We start from the raw sequence: 13,891 nt of genomic DNA, 5'->3' as shown, positions 1-13,891 counted from the left end.
ACTGTATGTTCGAAATGTTGCTGCATTTTGTATTTTCCTGTATGATGCTAATTGGAGCAATAATCCCATGAGAACCAGTGGTTCTAGTTAATCTGCCCAGGACATTCCCTTTTGGGACCTTATTTCCTTCTATTTTGCTTTCTGGTTTTACAGTCATTCACCAAGTCCTGCGTTCCCCTCTGCAGCAGAGTGCTTAATGATTTCCTGGAAGGAGAAGGAAGGTTTGCCTTTCCTCTCCAGATTTTCCTCACACATTCTTGCCAATTTGTTACTTCTAATGAAAGACCAAGGCTTTGTCTTCCTATCTCTGGGTAAATCAGAGCTAAATTTTCCCGTTTTCATCTCATGAGCAAGCGGAAAATCCAGGTGGAGGTCACAGGGCACTGTTGTTTGCTGGATTCGCAGAGATGTGACAGTGCCCGTGTGGTCGGAGCCTGTTGGTTTCAGATCACACGTGGATAAATGTCATCCGGTAGCTGCGAGAGCTCCTGCGCTGCGTCAGCGTGGACGGACTGCAATTGGTAGTGACCGAAGGAAACGAGCTGCTGGCACGGTGCTCCCCGCGCCGCTGAGACGTGCGTCAGTGGTAGGAAGCCCGGAGTCACTTCTGGGGCTGCTGCGGGCTGCTCGGTGCGGAAGGGCACTCAGATATCCCTACTCTGCTGCTCAGGAAACCTATTTTCTTGCAAATGTCATTGTATAGAATCCTATAAATGGCAAAACTGGAAGTTGTAAGGCAGAAGGTGGTTGATATTGTATCTGTGATACAAAATGTATTTGCCTGTCTGAGAACAAGAGGTCCCATGAAATGCTTTGGAAGTGCGTGGATACCCAACAGTTGATTACAAAAGGCCCAAACCAGAAAGGTTTATAACAGAAGGCAGACAATGCTGGGTGGTTTCCAGACTTGAAACTTTTTTTTTTTTTTTCTTCTGTAAGCTGAGCGAGAACTTCAGGCTGTGTGTATGCTCTCTGGTAATATGACGTGCACGTACCCTGTGCGACTTTAGGTTGGAATTGTAATGGTTTGTGAAGGAACTGGCCCATCCTGTTACCTTGTTAATGGCAATTAACTAGTGTAAGATTGTTTTACTGTAATTATTTAAATAGTTATCATGCTTTAAATTCAGGGAGAAAAATAATACTTCCTTAGTTGCCACATTTATCTCAGGATTGCCATACCAGCCTGAATTTTGTTTTTACAATTGTGAAATTACACCATTTTCCTGTGGTTTTGGGGCTGACTTGTATACCTCTTATTTCTTGTGTCCTATGCAGGGTTCAGTGGTCTCAATTTAAAGGTTATTTTATTTTCAAACTGGAGAAAGTAATGGATGATTTCAGAACCTCAGCTCCTGAGCCAAGAGGGCCCCCCAACCCAAACGTGGAGTATATTCCCTTCGAAGAGATGAAAGAACGAATCCTGAAAATTGTCACTGGATTTAATGGGTATGTAACATTTGTTGCCTAAAATCAGGATAAGAAAGATACCTCCTTAATTTTTACCCTTAGGGTTCTGCTTGGTGACCATTTATTCTACTTCCTTAAATTGATGAGCAGAAAGAAATTTTTGCCTTGGAAATATATTGCAGCAGTTTCAGAACTTTCTCTTATTATATATCTGTATTAGATATATAATTTCTCTTAATCTATATCTATATTAGAATAATTTATATTATCTGAATGTAAATATTGATGTCTTGTGACATGTCAGTCATTTCAGTTTTTCAGCACATAGGCAGGTTTGTATTAATACCCTTCAATGAAGCAGGATAGCGTTACCTGCACGTAACAGGTCCAAGAGCTATTAAAGTCAGGTTTCTTTCAATGCATTTTAAAATATCTAGCTGGAAGAACTCTTTAGGTGTCCAGTTCTTAATAACTGTGCCAGTTCAGTAGGCTTTGAACAACTAAAGCTGTGGTAGACACGGTGTGACAAGGAGGCGAAGTGAACCTGGTTTTGAAGTGTTAAATTCCACCAGACTCAGATTTATAGTTCAGGGGATGCTTGTCGAGAGATGTGTGATATTCGATCTGTTGCTGACTGTGTCTTGAGTGTGTACCCTTTGTTGGTTTTGTAATCCTGGAAGTTTTGTTTCATTTTAAATAAAGCTCCTGATTTGTTTTTTGTCAAGGGTGTCTTTTTTATTTGCTGTATTGCTTTAATAGCCTGCGTAGTTATTTTTCTTGTTTCTAAACTGCATTATGTACTTACCATAAGCTGAGCCGTTCTGTTCGAGTCTCGATATTTGTTTATGAGAGACTTATTCTGCCTTTTTCTCAGCTTGTCAGTAAATGGTCATACTGTAAGGCTTACCTCCTTGTTGCTTCCTTATTTCAGTTTTGGAGGTACAGCTGACACGTCCTTAGCATGTTATTTTGATGTTAGCTGAATAATTTTTACTGTCATTGTTCCATGCAATGTTATGTACTTACAATGTAAGTGTCTTTTATAAGTCAGACCTGGTTCCCTTTAAAAAAAAAAAAAAAAAAGTTGTCTCAGGTTGCCCTTATATAAGACAATCCAAAGAATGTAAAATTGAGTGTGTTCTCTGCTGCCCAATATTTATATCAGGCTGCTTCACTGGAGGAATTTAGAAATAAACCTGTCTTTTATGCCAGTCTGTCTCTCTCCTACCTCCCCCAGCTTTTATTAATGCTTCACTGCCCCAAAAATCTGTAATGTTCTCACGTTGAGACAGCTCATGAATGGGCTGCTGTTATCTGCCGTTTTTCGGAAGAGCGCTAAACAAACCTCTGGGTGACCCAAGCGTGCAGCTTGCTCTGTGGCTGTGCTGTTCTCAGCTGGTGCTTGAAAAGTGTGCCACTTCCTCGTTCTTTCAGCTAACCACCTGCTCTTTGAGGAAGCAAGCTGTGTACATCAGCTGCCTTTAAGAAAGTCATAAATTAGGATGTTCCACAGTCTGGGGTTGTAGAATAGTCCATTAGTAAATACCACAGTTCCTACAGGAGGATATGGATGTGAAAGTTGAATCAAGTGAAGGTGTGTCCTGAGGGTCTCTCTAGATGAAGGAAGAGAGAAAACTCTTTGTGTTTTAACGTTACCGTGTCTTACCGGACTTAGTGTAATGTGCTTCTGGGGCCAGACTTTAGAATTGCTTTGGAGTAGCAGGTCCTTGAAAGACGTGCTCTTTTCTTTATCTTTTGCTCCTAAAGCAGAAAGTTCCAAGGTAAGGTACCCAAGATCTCAGATGGCAGAGGAGTCTTCATAGCACCAAAAAAAAAAAAAAAAAAAAAAAAAGGAAAAAAAGATGCATTAATAATAATTATTCAAGGTTTCAGTTATGTGCTTTGCGTTCTGGCAGGTTCGTTCTGCTTGCTATGTTTCCTCAGTACCATGTTTAAAATATGTGCTATGTCCACTAATTGTCCTTCGTTTTGAGTAGGAACTTTTAGTTATAACAGCTGAGTTCAGGATTTTAAACTTAGGGGGTCCGTGCCTCCCTGTTACTTCTTGACTGCTGTCTATATGAAGAATTTGTGGTTTGAAGTTCATTCTGAACAATCTGGCTAGGAAGTACAGTTACGAATGTCTTCATGGGGAATTTTAGGCAGTTACCTTAGGAAGGCAGGTAAGGGCTGACGCTCACACATTGCCCTGCACCAGGCATTTTCCGAAGCGTTGGAGGAGATCAGCTCTCACATTGCCCACAAGCTTTCACATTGGTGTTTACATACGTATTTACACCAATTTTGGTTACTTTTATTTTAAAATCATATTGTTAAACTTTTTTTTAATTTATAGATTTATATTAAAGACTTTATAATTAACTAGAGGTGAAGTTAACTTTGGTTGGGTTTTGCAAACTAAAGCATATACAAATGTTGAACAAATGATATGCAGAGGTGATACCGTGACACTTGGTGCCATCTACTGCTCGGTAAACAAAGTTCAGTTTACTATGGAAAATTCTGGAGGAAAATGAACCGGTTTTACCTTTCATTTGAACGTTTTATAACTGAGTAAATTAGGGGTGTGACTTCAGGCTATGCATTTTCTTGACTATTTCCCAAGAAACCAGAACTCTGTTGATGTGCAAAACTACTTTGTCTTTGTCTGTACTCCAAGTGCCCAGTTAGATGCAGCTAAATAGGAATTAGCCTGGGAATGATTCTTCAGAATGTTTAATGTGTTTGGTTGGTAAAAATAACTTCAAATTCTGTATATTGTTGTTTCTCTGAAATAATTTGATTTTGCACAGACAACTTAGTCTACTACAACTTTACAAAGACACTTGAATTAGGGACTTTTAAACCCAAAAGCACAGTCACCATCAGTGAGAAACAATAGCTACAAGTAGTGCTGTGCCTGCGTGGAGAGGTTAATAGATCAGGTAAATTTGTGTGTGTGACCGAGTCACAGAGGTGGGAATTCGGTTAAAAGAAGCTGAGCGTTGCGAACAAGTTGGGTGTCAGAAGGATTGCTAGCTCACCAAACACTGCTAAAGAGCAGCAATGTTTGAATACTAAGGCAGCTTTAGTGAAATTAAGAATGAGAGGAGCATTGGCAAGCCCAAGAGCTTTCATGTAATAAACTGAATGAAAAAGAACCTTTATTCCTGGCTTGTTCTTATCAAACTTTGGGGTTGGGAAAGAAACAACTTAGGGTCAAATAGGGAGGTGAGGTGTATTTTGCTTGTGTGCCAAAATACTACGTTTCTCCCATTTGTCTTACTTGCTTTTAAGCAATCGTGTCAAAACAAATGCTTTAGAAATGGCCTGCTTTAGCATTGCTTTTTGCAAGTATTGAACGTATTTAATGCTTTGTCAGCTGTATTCTAACTCGCCACAGCTGACTGATGGAAATCAGTCCTGACCATCTTCCTGTTCCTAGAAGTCAGGTACAGATAAGCTGGTGTGGTGTAACTGGGGCTGAGAGCAAGGCAAGGCATTGGCAGGGTAAATGTGGGATGCAGTCTGGTTTTTTTTCTGGTAGCAGCTTTTGAGCTAGGGCTGAGGGTGATTGCACAGTAGCATATACCCATACTGCTTTCAAGCTGAGGGTTGTGGCTTCCTCAGTGACATAATACCCAGTTCTGGAAAACATGATCAGGTTGTTGATGCTTGGTCACTCTATTTCTGCTTGCTGCTTGCGTTGAAGTGAACTGTCACGTAGTGTGAGGAATCGCAGCTGTGCTGACGTCTTCGCTGACCCAGTGGTAGATTTGTGCATCTTTAAAATGTGGCTTTTTAGCTAATGGGATAAGCTTGAGGTGCTGTGTTAGCTAATGAAACAGCCTAAAGATGCTGTGTACCGAGTTCCTTAGAAAATAATAAAAGTTGAATTAAAAAAACAACCACAGTGTAGTGCTGTATGTGTATGCAAACGTGTATTGGTAATGCTCTGGATTTGGTGTATCAGTCATGTTCTCAATCAAGAACTGGTGCTTAAGTATTATTGTATCAAATATTCTTTGAAATGTTAATGGCTTCGATTTCACATAGTCAATTGTAAAAATATATAAACGTTCATTATTTTATTGAATCAACCTGAAGTATTTAATTATTTTGTCAGAAGTCATAGAAATCTGTTAAATTGTGACATTGTATGTGAATTTTCAGTGAAAGTGTATGACATCTCAGGTAACTGATTGACGTATGTAAATATTGCTTAAAAGGTCAGTTTCTCATTTAAGTAGGATGAAACTGAGTGCAAAATTGTCAGAAAACAGCGTGAATGTGATGCTATGGATCTGTGTAACTTACTCGAAGTTTAATAATGATTTTATGGAGGTGTTCCATGATAGATAAATATCCTGTCCAGTTGTGGTAAAATACAGTGTGTGTAACAGCTAATGTTAGTAATTCCACCATTTAATGCTTTTTCTGTAAATGTATTTTGTAAAACATGAAATAAACTACAAGTTGAGATTTTTTTTTTTTAGATCTAGCGTGTATGACTCAAATTTATTTTGAATCACGTCCCATTTTTGTTCTATTTGAGTTACCTAATAAATGCAGTCTTAAACTACTTTACTGTTGATGATCTGGTTTCTGAATTTAAATACCACTTTCCCTTTCATCGTTTTAGTGGATTGAGTTGTGGGATGATGCCTTTAGGATGCTACTTAAGAGTTGTCATGGTGAGCATAGAAGACAGTGCCTTATCTCACTGTGTGAAATAAGGGAAATGAGGCTTTGAGTTACTACCCTATATTGCTAATAACAACAAATTTCTGTACTATTTTCTTTCTGTCCTCTCAATAACGGGAGGAAAGCAGTAAAGTTTTTGCTTCCTAGCAGTCATACTCATAAAAAAAAAAAAATTAAATTGTTATAAATCTATTTCATTGCAGCATCCCCTTCACTATTCAGCGACTCTGTGAGTTGCTGACAGATCCTAGAAGGAATTACACAGGAACAGACAAATTTCTAAGAGGTGTGGAAAAGGTATGTATTTTGCTGACAACATGCAGCTCAACAGTCACCATTTAAATAACTATTTAAATAACTTTGGAATTACTACCAAAAGTCTGTTGGTTTCCTTAAGGTTCACAGTCATGTAATAGCTAATAGCTACTCTTAACCATGTGAGTTCCTTCCTTTATTTTTAATGTTGTAAGAGCAGTTTGAAATAACTTATTTAAACTTGAAAATAAATTTCAGGAATGTAATTTATGTTTCCTAATTACTGTGCAATACTCAAGCTGTAGTTTCTGGAGGGTATAATGTCATTTTAATACTGAGTCCTAACTAAAACCAAGCAAATAATCAGCTGAAATAATCTGAATTTTTTGGTTTGATGCTTGCTTCCACTTTCGGGTTCGGGTGAGATCAGGAAGAGAGGAAACCTCCACCCAGTGTTTTTTGTGTCAGTATTGAAATCCTCTTGTATAGAGGAATGTATCTTCATAAAAGCATACAGATGGCAGTTACTGGACTATGTTAAAATGCAGTTCCACATAGGATTTTCTTGATAACAAAATTAGCTTGAGATTCCTACTTAGACTATTCAGTCAAAAAAAAAAAAAAAAAAGTTTAACTTTTAAATGGAGCTGCTTTCACTGTTATAGGGCATACAGTCAGATAAATTCTTGCAAGTTTGGCAAAGGAAGACAGCAATAAAGGATGAAACAGGGATTTCACAAAGCAAAAATCAGCCAGAGTGAGAGCTGTGAAACAATACTTCAAATTTTATGGAGATCCTTCATTAAAGTTAGTCTGGGTTAATTTAAGCAGTCCTGCAGAAAAGGTTGCATTGATAATTTGACTAAGCATTGATTTAAAAAAAAAAAAAAAAAAAAAAAAAAAATTTCTAGATATTAAAACGGATTTTGTTTGCAGTGCCATTCAAGAGGAAGAGGGGGCTAAGCAAAACACGAATTAATCATTATTTCTGCCCATTTTTTTATGCAGAGGCCAAAATAATTTAGCAGATGAAATATGGCTGTGCCAAAAATAGCTAATAATGCTTGCATGCTTTTCAGTATAGGACTTGTGCAAACAGAACATTTCTTCACCAGTTCAGGAGCTTTTCAGCATTTGAGAACATTTTGTTCCGATTTCCAAGGATATACCAGTTAGAAATTACAAACACTTGGGCCTGGGGGTTAGTGTGGTTGTCTTGTTTTGACCCACTTAGGAAAATAGTGGCTTTTAATGTAACTGTGGTCTGATCTTGTTAAAGGGGAGCCAAGATGGTTTTTATGTTTTTAACATGTTGATATCTCTAAAGAAAAATTATCTGAAAGCTACTTCAGCAGATACGACCAATATCCTGTAACCCTTTAAGTTTTGGACTGTTGTCAGGTACAGAAGTTTCTGTTTCTGAACTCTTAAAATGTGTATTTTTGTGTATTACAGAATGTCATGGTTGTCAGCTGTGTATATCCATCTTCAGAGTAAGTATAATCTCCAGTTTCTTGGAACTTCAGGATTGCATTAGTAGCCAGGAGGATGTGTGTCTGCATATGGAATGTATTTCGCTTCCTGACAGTAGTTGAATCCCAAAGTGCAACGTGCGGAGTTCAGTTTTCAGTATCAGTAGTTAAGCCAACAGTAGTGGTAGTGATCTGCAAGTGTTACGTGAAGTAATTTGGAAACATTCCTTTATTCCTAACATTCTGATTCTTACTTTATTTAATAGGAAAAATAACTCAAATAGTTTAAACCGGATGAATGGTGTAATGTTCCCAGGAAATTCACCAGGCTACTCTGACAGGTAAGTTTAGCTTCAGGAGTTACATTTTTCAGGATAAAAGCAAGGTTGTTATGGAAATGGCTGGCTCAGATCCCTTATTTTTGCCTATTTTGATCCTGAATAGATAGGCTCAAAAATGGAATACGATACAGAATACGAGTGAGGGAGAGGAGTCACGGGGATACGTCATGTTCTTTTTTCATATTTTTTTGTAACCTTGTGTAGAATTTTCTTTAAAGTTTTGGTGATACTGGTTCCATTGGAGGCAAGGGATTTTATTTATTGCAAAATAGGAAGTTACGCTCCCCCACCCAGTTCTTCTAAGAACTAGATTATAGCTGCTCTTTGTTGGGAACAAATTCCTTTATTAAAAGAATGGGGTTTATTACTACTGTTGTTGTTATTAACTTTGTTATTATTTTTTTTAAAGATCTAATGTAAATGGTCCTGGAACTCCCAGGCCAGTAAACCGACCGAAGGTTTCTTTGTCATCTCCTATGACAACAAACGGTTTGCCAGACAGCACGGAACATAAAGAATCAAGCTTGCAGCAAACGGACGATAAGAAACACAGGTTTGTGAGGAGCAATGCATTCCAAGTTTTTATTATTCTCATGTTTTTTCACCTGCATTTGAAAAGCATTTTAAAAGGGAATGGCCTTCCAAGGTATGCATAATTAAGCCATAACAGAAGAATGTCTGCAGGAGGATTCTGTTGTGTGCTTACTGCTGTTTGGGCTGTCTAGGTAAATAGTAGCTCAAGTTTTCAAAGTTGTAGTAATGCATCTTGTAAGCATATGGCATGTGTAGTAAAACTGCGGAGTCAATAATAGAGTTCAGAAATGGACAGTTACCATATTTGTGCCAGGATGATGAAGTCTAACCAGACACGACATTTCATAAATGCTTGCCATTAATGCTGACAGTAGGAGCAGTGTGTAATTTAGACCCTCCAGAACAGTGTGATTGCTGTTTTCATCAACAATCAGGTGAAGCTGGAGTGATGATTTTGAGGTTTTGTCATGTAATGAAAGAAGCAAGTTTTACTGTTTTCTTGTAAAGTGTTTAATTTGAAATAGCTGCTTTAAAAAAGAAGTGTAACAAGCTACAGAATGTTTTTTCAAAAGCAACAACAAAAAAAAAAAAAAAAAAGAAAACCAAACACCCTACAGCTGCTTTTGTTGTTTATAGTGAATCACCAGCATCTGAATCAGAAGGTGCTCAGAGCAGTCCTGTAAAAAATAAGCACTCTGAAGATGACCCTGCAGAAGCAGAAGAGCATGAGGTAAAAAGACTTAAATTTGACAAGGAAGGGGAAGCCAGAGATGCACCTAATCAAACTGCTTCCAGTGAAGTTTCTTTAGGCATGGGGGAAGAGACAGAAACATCCTCTACATCTCAGGATAAAGAAAAAGATGCTACTTGTGCCAGACAGCACTGTACAGAGGAAGAGGAGGAAGGTATTTCACATTTCTTGTTACATTTGTTTGGTGCATTTTCCAAGAAGGTTGGATTTTCTTTGCAGGAAGCCAGTACTGTTGGGATTGTTGATTGTCTCTTCTTCTGGATTCTGCTTTGTTTTTGTTTTTTTTTTTTTTAAACATGTTCTCCCAAGATTTCTTTTAATATTTATTTTTTTGGATCCTGTATTTGTAACATGTTCCTTTAGATGACGACCGATGTATACTTGAAGCAGTAATGTTTTCAGCATTTCCAGGAGACTAATTCTGAGGACAAATGAGGAAATGTGTGGAAGCAAGAATTTATTTATTGTTTTTTAAACTGTCTTTTTCCGCTGAAGTTTTATTAAGTGAAGCTACCTATTTAATCCAAAATATGACTTTATTTTATGGTATGTTAGTACAGAGTGGCTATCCTGATGAGGTTGGCTGATATTTTAAATTTTTAATAAAAGCTGGGATTGTCACTTTGTCTTGTCTTTGTGTTGTAGAAACTTTGCTCAGCATAGCCAGGAATGGAAAGTAGCAGGATTAAAATTTTCAGGATAAAAAACTGCCCTTGTAATACTGTCCTTTCGCTGTTTCTAGAGTCCTTCATGTCTCCTAGAAACTCTGGTCCAGACAGAAAAGATCAAGAAAAAGACACTGAATCCTCAACTGTGAATGAAGAGACCTCTGAGGAGAGCAATCAAATGGAGGAGTCCGATCAGTCTCGATCAGAGAAGGATTCACATTCAGACAACAGTGAAATTAGTGGATCTGGCAGTAGTGGAGCTGACTGCAGTGAAACTGAAGAGTTAGGGTCGTATGCTAGTGAAACTCCAGAAAATTCATCAGAGACCCCTATGGAAAACAGTGAGGAAGCCACAGAAGTTGCAGATGAACCTATGGAGCAAGACTAATTTAAATACACTTAGATGCAGTATTTTCCATAAGGCTCCGGTTTTACACTGTATAAATAATTTTATGTAATAAAGTGGACCTTTAGTTTTACAAAAAGAAGCAGGTTGTAAAATAAACTTCTCCATGGATTGAACCTTGAAAGAGTTGTACATGATAAGAACTGTGAATACCAGCTCCTTCAGGTCCTGCTTACCGCTGAACTTTCGTTTGGTCAAATCAGTGGTTTGTGTATAGTTTTTTTTATTTAGAATAAAAGTTTTTAAACTGGAAGGTAATTATAATTTTGACAACTTTTTTGGAAATTACCACACCTAGTTGTATGTAAGCAAGAAAGCTTTTTGTCTTGTCTTTTTCTGACAGCTATAGCAGTTACTTCATATTTTGGTTACAGTTTCAACATTTAACATGTGAACTATGGGGTTTCATGCTGGTTTCCAGATTTTTATTTGAATACACACTATGAAACCTTACGTTGTGTGTTTAAAATGTGTTACATTTCACACACACATAGGCACGCATGCACACGTACGTGTACCCTCACTGTTCTAAGGGGGAAATGTTATATTTTTCTGTTTCTATAAAAGATAAATACAGCAAATACTTTTTCTATAGGAAAAGACTAAGTTCACCTCTCAAGGCACTTTGTTTTGCCTCTGGGGAAGAAAAAAGGCAACTGAAATCTGGCCCATATGAAACCCTGGAAATATGAACGTTGTTGAAAACACCAGAGTAAACACATTCCAAGAGAACTGTTCAGATTACAACACTTTTGTATACTTCTGAGGTGCCTGAGTGAAAGGATTTCATTTATTTATGAGAAAATGTGCTTTATGTTGAGAACGTTGTAATCAAAACATTAGCTTAAACTTTTTGTAGAAGAAATGTTTGAGAGTATGGTAAGAAAGTATCTCGGAAGCAATTAACAGGTACTTGCCTTCTTGAGTGCTTCTCAAAGCATTGTGAATATTACAGAGAAGTCTCAGAATTACTCTAAGGTATGCAGATGGCATTGGTATGATCACATCACTGTATTGGAAGAATTAATATATGACAGTAGTTATGTACCTGAGCTAAAAAACTAAAAGGTGTAGAGGTGCATAGAAATCGCCATGATTTGTATAACATTTTGGAAGTGAACTAAATATTTTTGAACATGCTACTTTGACAGCCAGTGTTACATTTTTTTCAAACCAGCTCAAAGCACAACTACTGCTTTACTTTCGATATTTTCCAGTTCCCATATTTAAAGACATGCAAGCTGCAACCTCCCAGTCACAATTACTGGCTGCCAAATTTATACCTGTTTCTTCAACTGTACCTTTTTGATATTTAGGATTTTTAAATTTCTGTAAAGTAGATTTTTGTAGATTGTAATGAGTGCTCACTGCCATTGTGAAACGGTATATAATTGTATAATTTCTGTGTGTAAACTGAATGCTTGGGCTTTCAATACAGTATTCATATAAAGCAATAAATATTAATGTTATGAAATACCTGAGTACATTTTTATCAGAATTGTCCCTTTTTGGTTTTAAACACATATACCTGAAGTACAAAAACAACCTCTAAAATGCATGCTGATAGTTTCTTGTACTACCTGATATGCTTTGTATCATTTAGGAGAAATCTAGGTTTTGATTATTACCAGAATAATTTGGCTTGGTTGGAGTATCATAAAGTTGTTTCTTGCAGACTTTATCTATCAAGTTCTAAGCAGACAGAGTGTTCAGGGAGATGCTTGCCAAAAAAAAAAAAAAAAAAAAAAATTAAAAAAAATGAAAATCCTACTGAGATTCCCTTACAAAAGGAAAATTGTACTTTGAGTCATTTTCACTGTGCTGAAAGGTTGGATGTGTATTATAAAATGAAAGGACTGAACCAAAATGTTGGAATTAGGGAAGTTCAAAAATGTAGTGACATTTTACATTTCTCATTCATTTCTTGGCAGGGAATATTTTGCCAGTGAGAACAAAATTTTAAATTTTCTAAGTTTAGAGATTTCTGAATTTTTCTTTAGAATGTTTATTTGTGGAGATATTGTCAATAAAATTGTTCTTAAAGCACCTGTGACCCACTGATAAGTTTGTTTCGGCAGCACTAGTGCCACAGTCATAAAGACTTGAAGAACTTTGAGGTATGGATCCATTTGTGTATCTGCCAATATTACTTATTTTTGTTCAATAGCTAATAAAAACTGAAATAGTGATTTAATGTCACAGTAAGCATCTTAATACTAAATATGTACCTACATTTAAAGGCTGCATATACTATTTTTTTTTTTCCCCAAATTGTCAGAAGCACTGTGTGCCACTAAATATACAGGCAGCTGCTTCTCAGGGTGAGTGGAGCCGTGGTGTTGAATCTATTTTCTAAATCTGGGTGCTTAGTTTTGTAACTACATGTACCACACAGCAGGTTTCTGTATACAGAGATTTAGACAGACTCGGTCATTCTGTTTCCATTCATGAAGGAAGTGTGTGGTTAAACCCAAGAAACCACAGAGCAGGTGCTTTATATTGTTCACAGGTGTATTTCCTATTTAAAAACAAAACTGTTATGTGGAGTTAGAATATAAATGTGATGGAGTTTACTTCTCAGACTGCAAGGTAAACGTCAGCCCTCACCTGGGCTCTTGACAGTAGAAAACAACAAAACCCACAGCAACTTACTTAGAAAAGTTCATTTCCTGAAAGTATCTGAGATTTCTCTGTCCGCCTTGATTTCTAACCCCAGGAAACGCTCTGAAGTTTTCAGTACTCATAGCTTCCCACTAGAGCATATATTTGGTGTTTTAAGTATTAGGATGCTTATGGTGTAGATACTAGCACACTGAAGTTAAAATGTTCAAAAAAGTCCTGGAGTTTGAGCCCTTCAGTGAGGGGAGCAGAAGTTGCTGCAAATTGGGGCTAATTTATTCTGCCAGGCCCAACCTGCTGGTGGCTGCCCCGCTGCTGCCCATCCCAGAGGTGGCCGGGGTCCTGCTGGGGCCGTGGTGCTGCAGGAAAATCTCACAGGCTGAGGTCAGAACAAAGATTTATGTTCTTGTGCACGGCTGTCTGAGTTTGCATGAGGTTCTGAGGCCAGGATTAGCACTTTTTTGTATTGCTCACAAGGCCCTGGACAACTTTGGATTGCTTTTTTAAACCTCCTTGGGTCTGCAGCTAGCTTGAACAAAGTGTGTGTGTATATATATATAATTTAAAAACTGTGTATAGAATTTTTTTTAAGGCTAAGATAACCTCTACCTGTAGCAAAAGTCCCTGTTACTTTTTAAAACCTCTTAGGAGGAAATATTCCTTGCTGGAAAACTGACTTGGAGTTGCACTTCAGTTTATGCATAGCCTAAGGGATGCAGAAAACTGCGACC

At 37.5% G+C, this 13,891-nt stretch overlaps 1 protein-coding gene across 1 annotated transcript in view; it reads left to right on the top strand.

Moving 5' to 3' along the window:
• PPP4R2 (protein phosphatase 4 regulatory subunit 2) overlaps window positions 1-12,587 on the top strand; it is a 28,191-nt gene extending 15,604 nt beyond the window's left edge. Inside the window, exons 3-9 of the mRNA XM_084531355.1 lie at window positions 1,279-1,449; window positions 6,318-6,411; window positions 7,825-7,862; window positions 8,108-8,182; window positions 8,592-8,735; window positions 9,353-9,621; window positions 10,210-12,587. Coding sequence (XP_084387481.1) covers window positions 1,279-1,449; window positions 6,318-6,411; window positions 7,825-7,862; window positions 8,108-8,182; window positions 8,592-8,735; window positions 9,353-9,621; window positions 10,210-10,523 — 1,105 coding nt within the window. The 3' untranslated portion in view covers window positions 10,524-12,587. The remainder of the gene's footprint in view (window positions 1-1,278; window positions 1,450-6,317; window positions 6,412-7,824; window positions 7,863-8,107; window positions 8,183-8,591; window positions 8,736-9,352; window positions 9,622-10,209) is intronic.
• The last annotated feature ends 1,304 nt before the right edge of the window (window positions 12,588-13,891 follow it).

The sequence above is a fragment of the Aythya ferina genome, assembly GCF_964211825.1.
Source record: "Aythya ferina genome assembly, chromosome: 10".
Classification (NCBI taxonomy): domain Eukaryota; kingdom Metazoa; phylum Chordata; class Aves; order Anseriformes; family Anatidae; genus Aythya; species Aythya ferina.
This window is presented reverse-complemented; position numbering and strand designations above follow the sequence as displayed.